The sequence below is a fragment of the Camellia sinensis genome, chromosome 7 (assembly GCF_055761805.1).
Source record: "Camellia sinensis isolate YWXY chromosome 7, ASM5576180v1, whole genome shotgun sequence".
Taxonomy (NCBI): domain Eukaryota; kingdom Viridiplantae; phylum Streptophyta; class Magnoliopsida; order Ericales; family Theaceae; genus Camellia; species Camellia sinensis.
Window position 1 is genome coordinate 37,998,677 of NC_138967.1, and position 9,537 is coordinate 38,008,213.

Genomic DNA, 9,537 nt, shown 5'->3' on the forward strand with positions numbered 1-9,537 from the left:
TACCAAATGTCTCACATGACTTATGTGAGACATTTGATAAAATATTTGGGATTCCTAACATTACTCTAAAATTGTAGAGATACTTATTTTTATTACACTAATGCATTTATAATTGAGATATTAAAATTTAAAGCTATAAAGTATATATATATATATTTTTTGATCGAGAGCTATAAAGTATATTTAAATATCACTTCTTTTTTACTATAAATTAAAAAAAAAAACACACACACATTTTTTTTGATTATATAATGTTATGTGTAAAAGGTACAAAATTTTAAAAAATATATATTATAAGAACAAGGGAAGTATCGCATAAGCCTCACTTGGGAGAGAAAATGAAATTTTGGGCAAAGTTTATATATATTAGATTATTATACAAATTATTTTCACACTACTGGCGGGTGACACAAATAGTGGATGCTCATTCCATTTCATATTATCTCAAAGAAAATTTCTTCTTCCCTAGCGTTGTTTAAATATGCATTTCATATTATTTAACTCTCTAAACTATTAAAGCATAAAATGGACCTCCATAAACTATTGACATATTTCATTTTGACCACTTCTATTAGAAAATTTAATTGGTATGTTTTTTTTTATAGTTTACAGAGTTGATTTATACATTTTTATAGTTTATAGAACAAAGTGATACTTCTGAAAAATAAGAAATCTATTTATATGTTTTTATTGTTTAATAGATCAAAGTAATATTTCTCAATAATTTAGATAGTCGTCGTGTAATAACTAATTTTATTTTTAATTATATACACTAAGATGGAAAGTGCAAAAAATAATTATACAATTATGGATTGTAAATTGTGTTCCATGTTTACACTGGGCCTCATTTGTCAATAAATTAAAATAATCAAAAAAAAAAAAAGTCAAAAGGTCAACACTACAAGTTATTGTGGGTGTTTAAGAAGTGGTTATTTTAGAGGTTTTTAAATTTTTTGGTTATTTTAGTAGGTTATTTTAATTTTTGTGTTTGGAAAAATATGATAAATTTTTATTTAAGTTGTTGTATTGAAAAATGTGTTTGAAATGATATTTTAGGTTAAAATGATAAATTTATCTCTAACTTTACTTTTTTTAAAATTGGCCTATAGGGGCAAAAGTGCCATTTCGCCCTATGGGACTAGGCTGGCCCTACGGGAGCTTCTATCTACACACACCAAATCCCCTCTATACACAAATATTTAATTTTATTACAATTTTATCCCTAAGTGAAATTACTATTTTAGACATCATTGTTGATTCAAAACATCTCAATGCACACATCCATCTAGAGTTCACATCTGTTGCATCGTGCACACATCCATCCAATTCAAAATGTCTCCAAGTTTGTAGCTTCATTGAGGTAGAAGTGAAAGTAGAGTATTCACTCATTCCTAGCTTCTTCCAAGTTCGTAGCTTCTTCCATTAAGCTCCAAGTTCGTAGCTTCTCAATGCACTCATTCATCAACCTTCCTCATTCGTAGGGAAAGCATCATTGTTGTGGAGGATTTGCCTTCTGAAAATCAGCAAATAAGTGTTTATGAGAAACATAGCGAAGGAAATGTGAGTTTCTTTCTTCTTCTTCTTTTCCAGCGTCGCTCGGATAACCAGAGTCGAATTGTATTATTTGGTTCAGAAATCTACTACCGAAATAAGTATTTATTTTCGAAAGTTGTTATCTGAACAAAGTAATTAATTTCGAAAGTTGTTGTCCGAACAAAGTATTTAAATTCTGAAGTTGTTGTCCGAACAAAGTTAACTTTTACAACATTCAACTTCCGAAATTTTAAAATAAATTCGGACAACTACTTCCGAATGAAGTAAAAAAAAAAATTCCCATTTTATATTCCAAATTTGCAAACTGCATACCAAATTTACAGTTTCGAATTGCAAATTAATCTTTATAATGCTATTAAAAATTTGTAATGTTATACAAAACATGTAGGAATATGTGTCAACTTAAGGAAGTCAGGTTTGCGCAGATTTTGTGTTGGATTGCACTACTTAATTCACAACTGAACAGGTTTACTCTACGAAATTATAATGATTATGTTTCGAATTGCTCACCAAATGTAAATGTTTGATAATATTTATTTGACTTTGTAGGTATTCAAAAGTAAGGATGAATTGCTCAACTGGGTACGTGAAGTTGGAAAGAGAAATGGTTTGGTCATTGTAATCAAAACATTAGACTATGGTGGAGGGAAAAAAAGACCTAGGATGTATCTTGCTTGTGAGAGGAGTGGCCAATATAGAGCGACAAAGAAGTTAAAACATGATAGCAACAATATATCAAGAATAACCGGTACGAAGAAGTGTAGTTGTCCTTTTGATATGAGGGCTCACAGGTTTACCACACATGATGAATGGACATTGACTGTAGTATGCGGATTGCATAATCATCCACCTGCGGAGCACCTTGAGGGACATTCATATGCGGGGATGCTATCAAAGGATCAGAAAGCATTGTTAATGGATATGTCAAAGAGCATGGTTCGGCCAAAACAAATCCTAGTAACCTTGAAACAGCGAGATGCCCTCAATGTAAGCACACTTAAAACCATTTACAATGTACGCCATCGAAATAGGGTGGTACAGAGAGCTGAAAGATCACAGATGCAACACTTATTGGGTGAATTGGTCAAGTATAATTACATTGAGCGCCATCGGTCTAAAGAGTTCACGATGACTGTGACAGACTTGTTTTGGGCACATCCTACCAATTTGGACTTATTTCGGTCTTTCCCACGTATATTAGTTATGGATTGCACATATAAAACCAACATATATCGTCTTCCTCTTCTTGAAATTGTGGGAGTGACATCAATTGAAATGACATTCTCTGTAGCTATCGCATACTTACAGTATGAGAGGGTCGATAACTATGCGTGGGTGTTCGCTACATTGCGTGATGTCATGGATGGTTTTGTTGTGCCAACAATTATTGTTACTGACAGAGAGCTAGCCTTGATGAATGCCATACAGAAGATATTCCCAAGTGGCAGACATTTATTATGTCGTTAGCATATCAGTAAGAATGTATTGACCAAATGCAAGAAAATGTTTGAGACACAACAGAAATGGGAGAAGTTCAACAATGAGTGGAACTCTTTAGTGTATTCATCTTCTGAAATTCAATACGATGAGCGTCTTAAATCATTACTTAAGAAATACAGTAGTTATTCTAATGCAGTCAAATACGTCATGGATACTTGGTTGGTTCCTTACAAGGACAAATTTGTGGCGGCACAGACAGACACGTGTATGCATTGTAGCAATGTTACAACGAACCGGTAAGATTACTTTTCTTCAATATGTTATTAATAAGTGTCATGTACTTGATTTTAATTTGACTTACATTGAATTGAACAGGGCTGAGAGTGCACATGCAAAACTTAAAAGACAATTGGGTTAATGTCAAGTCTCATTTCAGGCATCATTTGAGAAAATACACAGTCTGCTTGAGTTACAACACACTGATATCAAAGCTTCATTTGAAAAAAGTCTAACTGTTGTGCAACATCAATTTAAACCTTCTCAGTTCAAGGAGCTACGGGGTAATGTGCCTATCTCTGCATTGGAGTATTTACTTGTAGAGAGTAAGAGAGCCAATTCTATTGGTATTGATGTTGAAGCTTGTGGATGCGTCCTTCGCCACACTCATGGTTTACCTTGTGCCCATGAGATTACTGACTACATCAGACAAGATCGTCTTATACCACTTGCTACCATACACTCACAGTGGAGGCAACTTCATATCTCCATATGCAAGAAAGAAGAGGAAACAGAGGTGAGTTATCATGCAGAAGTAGAGTTGTTTGTGAACAAGTTTAATGAAAGTGATAAAACCATGCGGTTGGAGCTTTTGAAGAAGTTGAAAGAGATTGTATATCCGGGAAGCACTTTTCTTGTTGAGCCGGAGGTCAAGCCTAAAACACGTCCTCGGGATCATAAGAAGAACAATGTTTTTACCTGTCGTGACCCGTGTGCGTTTGAGTTGGTGTAATCTAGACATGATTCCTTCTCACCTAGGGACACTCAAATCACTACATTAGCTTATACTATGCAAACCAATAAGAAGCGACCTGTTAAGGGAAAGAAGAAGGTGAATCCAAAAGGGGAGGTATACATTACTAGAACAGTGAAACCTGGTGCATATGTTGATGTTTTCCCTTCTGGGTTGAAACCATACATTAAGTTTGTCAAGGATGTAACTGCAGATGGGAATTGTGGTTTCAGGGATATAGCTGCTTCAATTGGTCATACAGAAGATGATTGGGCTCAGGTTAGGCGTGATCTGTTGGGTGAGCTGCACACACACAAAGAGGAATACATTACACTTTATGGGTCCTACGAAAGGTTTGAAGAATTGACAAGCATATTGTCATACTTTCAAGACAGTCCTGGATACTCACATTGGATGACTATGCCAGACATGGGGCATCTTGTTGCATCGTGCTACAATCTTATGTTATACCACTTGTCATTACAGCAATGTCTCACCTTTTTACCTCTTAGAACAGTGTCAGTACCTCAACTTGATAGACGTGAGATTGCCATTGAGTTTGTCAACGAAAATCATTTTGTCCAGGTATAACAGAAACTTATAAATTGGGTTTGTGCATGTACAAGAAGTTATGAGGTATGACCACTAACTCAATTGATATTTGGTGCAGGTTTGTTACAGCCAGGCCATCCAGTTCCTCCTATAGCCACTAATTGGCGAAAATACCGTCACCATTGCGCTGTCGACTGGGATGATGCATATGTGCGTCGCATTCAACATTTCAATGACATTATTCATGATAATGTAACTACTCGAGAGACATTTGATGTTGTTGATGTCGCATGACACATGTATGCATTTGACAATGTTAGAATTATGGAAGAAATTAATGGATGTGTTTTTGATGTTGATGTGTTCTGTTTTGCAATCTGGATTAAATGTTATCGACCATTGTTACCATTCCATTGTAATAAGAAAATATCATTTACAAAATCAACGACCATTGTTACTATTCCATTCTAATAATAAAATGTCATTACAATGTCATTACAATACCATTGTTGCCATTCCATTATAATAAGAAAATATTAACCACTGTTACCATTACAACAATACCATCTTACAAAAATTCATCAACTAACAAATAACATGTCACGAATTAGCTGTATGCCTACGCCTAGGCCTACGACTGTATGTCAATATCGAAGATGGAAAGCGACCTCTAGTATAACTAGGTCCAGCTTCGTCAATGTGCTGACCTTGAAGGACATGCGTCATACTCTCGATAGCCTGGTAAAGTCGATAAGGATGTCGAATCCCCTCCTCATAACTAGCGTCAATAATAGGATGTGAAATCTGCAGTGCATGTGCAATACGCTGCATTTGAAAAGAATATCATATTTTAGGGAACATATCAGAAAATAAAAAGTAAGTTACAAATGCATAAGAGAGGATAATATATTACATCGACATGTTGGCTGAAATCCTGATGGTCATGGACATGCGGTTCATCAGTGTGCTCAACATATAGGTGCGTGATATTTTTATACCAATCCATGTAACCCGGTACACATTCCCAAGGCTGACGAATTAGTGTGCTCCTCCGTTGCTCAAATAACACGTGGTTATCCCAAGCCTCCCAGATCCTATCCAAGTATCTATACATGACTGTATATCGTGCAGATATGTTGCCTCGAGCACCACGACTGGGTTCTAACGGTGCATCTGGGATGGTTTGAACCCTGCCAAACTGTCTTAGAACTTTATCTGGATGATAGGGTTCGACAACGTCTAAGCACTTTAAGCATCCATGGTAGAACGTAACCAGGTTACATGGATGCCGATCTCTACAGCTGTGGTATGGATCCCAAATAACCTATAAACGTAAAGTGTTTTTGAATTAAAGTATATAAAGGGTAAGATAAATGGAAAGTGTTAAAATTATCTCAAGATGAGTAAACTTACATCAGTAGCTACCAAACTATCAAGCTCGGCTAGAAAAGATTTCAAATGATCAATAGAGGAACCCGCCTCTCTTCTAGATGCCCAATGGTACACGTGTGGCATGTCTTCATTGTAGCCCATGTTCTGGTGAGGACGGAAGTGCTCATAAATCCACGCCTCCAAAATAGTCATATAACCACCCATCTGCTTAACCCCGGATCGGCTAGCATACCCCAACTGTCTGTATAAAAATACTAATGCAGCAGCACCCCAGGCGTAAGTATGAATGAATCCCAAATCCATCAATAAGCCAAGGTAAACAACAGGAACCCTGCCGCCACTCTTGTCACTGAAGAGTGTACATCCCAACAGAAACAACAAATAAGCTCTAGCAGCGCACTGTGTAGCCTTCTTGGGGTCTGAATCTGTGACACCAGCAAACTGACTTCGCAACCACTCAAGCCTGACTGAATTGCCACCAGCAGTAGAAACCTCTTCATACGCTGCACGTTCAGTAATCCCCAAGCCATAAACGAGTAGTATAACTCCATGATGATCTGTTACATCTGGTACGCTGACTGATTTGCCTACAATGAGAAGGCCAAGAATAGTGCCAACATCATCCAGGGTCAAGGCCATCTCACCAACTGCCATGTGAAATGTGTTCGTCTCAGGTTGCCATCTCTTAACAAAATTGGAGATTAGAAGCTTGTTGACGAACCGATAAGTGCAACGAGCTAACTATGACAGCCCAGACTGCTCAATAATGGCTTTGAATCTGGTGTTGTTGTCTACTGACCACCATGGCCATGCAAGGATCTTTGAAGAGTGATTATGACACTTTAGGGGCCCTTGTTCCTATAACACAAATAATATCTCATTAGAAACTACCATACAACACACACAGGGAAAAAAAAATTCATATACAAATGAATTTCACTTCTACTCAAGAATGTTTACCTCCTCGTGCCAAACAGCTGCAGCGACATGACTATTGAAACTCCGCAGTATTGATGGATCAGTCAGTCTACCTGGAAAAGCATGAGTAAGGTCCTCTTCCTGGACAAGAGGAGAATCAGGTAAAGAGGCATCCTCCACAGCAATGTCAGGCATATCATAACCTTGAACTCGTCTTTGGCTTCGGCTCCGACTTTGACTGGCACTGGGGATATTATATTCTACCGAAACTGGATCACGACCTCGACCACGACCTTGACCTCGTCCTCGCCCACGCCCTCATCGCCGTTCATGGTCTACATTCATTTCACGACGTCGTCTATTTGAAGCAGTAGGTGGGTCACGTTGTTGACATTCAGAATCCATATTATCTGCAAAAAATAATAAGTGTGTGTAATGAGTGTGTGTAAATAAAAAATAGCCATGCAAACAAGTGTGTGTAAATAAAGAGAGTGTGTGTAAAATTAATGAGAGTGTGTGTAAAATTATAATAAGTGTGTGTAAATAAAGAATGGCCATGCAAACAACAATATACATGGCCATGGTGGGGAAATTATAGTAAGTGTTTATTCAAGTGAAATTACTAATAAGTGTTTAACAAAATTATAATAAGTGTGTGTAAATTATAATAAGTGTGTTTATTAAGTGTGTGTAAAGAGGGGAATGAGGATATGGAAATATAAGCTCCCATCAAACAACAATATACAACGGAATGGGAAAAAAAAAAACCTGTTCGGAAGTTCACAACCGAAAATACATATTCTGTTCGGAAGTTGAAATCCGAAACAAAAACATAATTTCGGAAGTTGAGTGTTGTTCAAATTCAAATTTTTCGGAAGTTGACTATCGAAACAATGAAACATTTTCGGAAATCTATTAATGAAATTATTGATTATTTTTGGATTTCTACGTCTGAACAAATTGTTATATTTCGGAAAACCAATTCCGAACGACGGTTACAAATGAAAAACTCTACATTACAAGTGAAAAACTCTACATTACAAATAAACATGGGGTATGCTAGCCGTTGGGAGCTATTTGGCAAATGAAAAAAATTAAAGATTGGTGAAAAAAGTCACCCCAGCTGTGTGAAGCAGGGAGTTATTTGCACCGTTGGGAAAGCAGTGTGAGAGATGCAATGCAACTTTAAGGGGTGTATTTGCACCGTTGGGAGAGCAATGTGAGAGATGCAGCTTCAATGGGTGTGCACCGTCAGGAGAGCTGGGTTTGAGTGTGTGTGTGTGTGTGTGTATGTGTGTGTGTGTGTGAGAGGGTAGATGTGGAATCAAATGTGTGTGTAGTGAGTAAAAGAATTAGGAATGATTTTTTCTGGTGTGTGTAGTGAGAAGGATATGCAAAGAGGGTATTTGGTGTATGTAGATAAAAGCTCCCCTGGCCCTACCCAACGCAGGCTGCATTGGTTTTTGGTTTTTTTTTTAATTTTTATTTTTTATAAATATAAATCATTAGTTTGGCTATTTGACTTTTTTTGTATTTGAGGCTATTTTAGTCTCAATTTTAGATTCCCAAACACCCTCGTTATATCACTCTCTTCACTTATTTTTTTTACGTTCTATTTGTAAAAAGTTCAAAAACTAACTAAAATAATCTAGGAAAATGCTATAGATCCCAAATGAATTATCAAATATTTTACCAAGCCTTTCACATGGGTATGGGACCCACACACATGTAATTTGTGTGGATCTCACATCCATATGAGAGGTTTGGTAAAATATTTGATAATTCATTTGGAATCTCTAGCATAACTCAATAATCTATTCTCAAATGGAGCCCTTACGTGCTATTTGACAACTAAATTCAGCACTTGTTGAGGTGATTTGGGATAATCTAAATAAGTGTACTTTTTGACTTTTTGTAAAATATGGGTTGGGTTTGAAGTGATGTGGTAGATAAGTGATGTAACTTAAATAACATGATGTGACTAAAATAGGATAGTGACTTGTTTGACTTTTTTCACTTTTTTAGAGTATCCCAAACAAGGCCTAAATGTATTTAGTGAAAATTAATTAAGCTCATTTCATAACCATAAATGATATCAATTAAAATGTAGGTAAATTTTTTTTTAAAAAAAATAGAGTTATGCTAGGGATTCCAAATAAATTACCAAACAAATTATCCAACCTCTCACATAGGTGTGGGACCCACGCAAGTCCCATATGTGTGGGTCTCACACCCATGTGAAAGATTTAGGTTGCGTTTGGTAGAGTTTTCTAAATATGATTTGAGAGTATGAATTGTATTTTGAGTTTTTAAGTTTTGGAATTATGACTTGAGTGTGAAAAATTTGTTTGGTAAAAGAGTTTTGAATTGAGTAGAAAATTTTTGATGTGACATATGATATTTGATACAAAAACTTACAACTCATAACCAAACATACAACTCAAAATTCAATTAAAGCACATAAAAAAATTTTAAAAACCCGAAAAATATTTTTTTCGAATATATAAAAATTAACATATGTCAATTAAAAAAATAATAATAATAATAAATAAATAAATAAAAATTGCACTGTTCTGGTCAACCGGCCGGACGACCGGTTAGGCCAAATTTTATAAAAAAAAAAAAATTGAAAATCGAGCCTCACACAGAGTTTTCTGCAAAGTTGTGAAAAA

The 9,537-nt window shown here is 35.9% G+C and overlaps 2 protein-coding genes across 2 annotated transcripts; both read left to right on the top strand.

The window, feature by feature from the left end:
- Positions 1 to 289: 289 nt before the first annotated feature.
- On the top strand, positions 290 to 4,914 carry LOC114258635 (uncharacterized). Its single transcript, XM_082877783.1, has 5 exons — positions 290 to 1,560; positions 1,943 to 2,020; positions 2,104 to 3,290; positions 3,370 to 4,588; positions 4,674 to 4,914. The coding sequence occupies exons 4-5, from the start codon at positions 4,061 to 4,063 to the stop codon at positions 4,707 to 4,709; spliced, it is 564 nt and encodes a 187-aa protein (XP_082733909.1). The 5' UTR covers positions 290 to 1,560; positions 1,943 to 2,020; positions 2,104 to 3,290; positions 3,370 to 4,060; the 3' UTR covers positions 4,710 to 4,914.
- LOC145788948 (protein FAR1-RELATED SEQUENCE 11-like) lies at positions 2,218 to 3,021 on the top strand. The gene has a single exon (XM_082880617.1). It carries the CDS (start codon positions 2,218 to 2,220, stop codon positions 3,019 to 3,021), a length of 804 nt encoding a protein of 267 aa, XP_082736743.1.
- Positions 4,915 to 9,537: the final 4,623 nt, after the last annotated feature.

Coding starts and splice junctions, on each gene's coding strand:
- LOC145788948 (XM_082880617.1), top strand. CDS start 2,218: ATGTATCTTGCTTGTGAGAGGAGTGGCCAATATAGAGCGACAAAGAAG.
- LOC114258635 (XM_082877783.1), top strand. CDS start 4,061: ATGCAAACCAATAAGAAGCGACCTGTTAAGGGAAAGAAGAAGGTGAAT. Junction 4,589..4,673: donor ACGAAAATCATTTTGTCCAG/GTATAACAGAAA, acceptor TATTTGGTGCAG/GTTTGTTACAGCCAGGCCAT.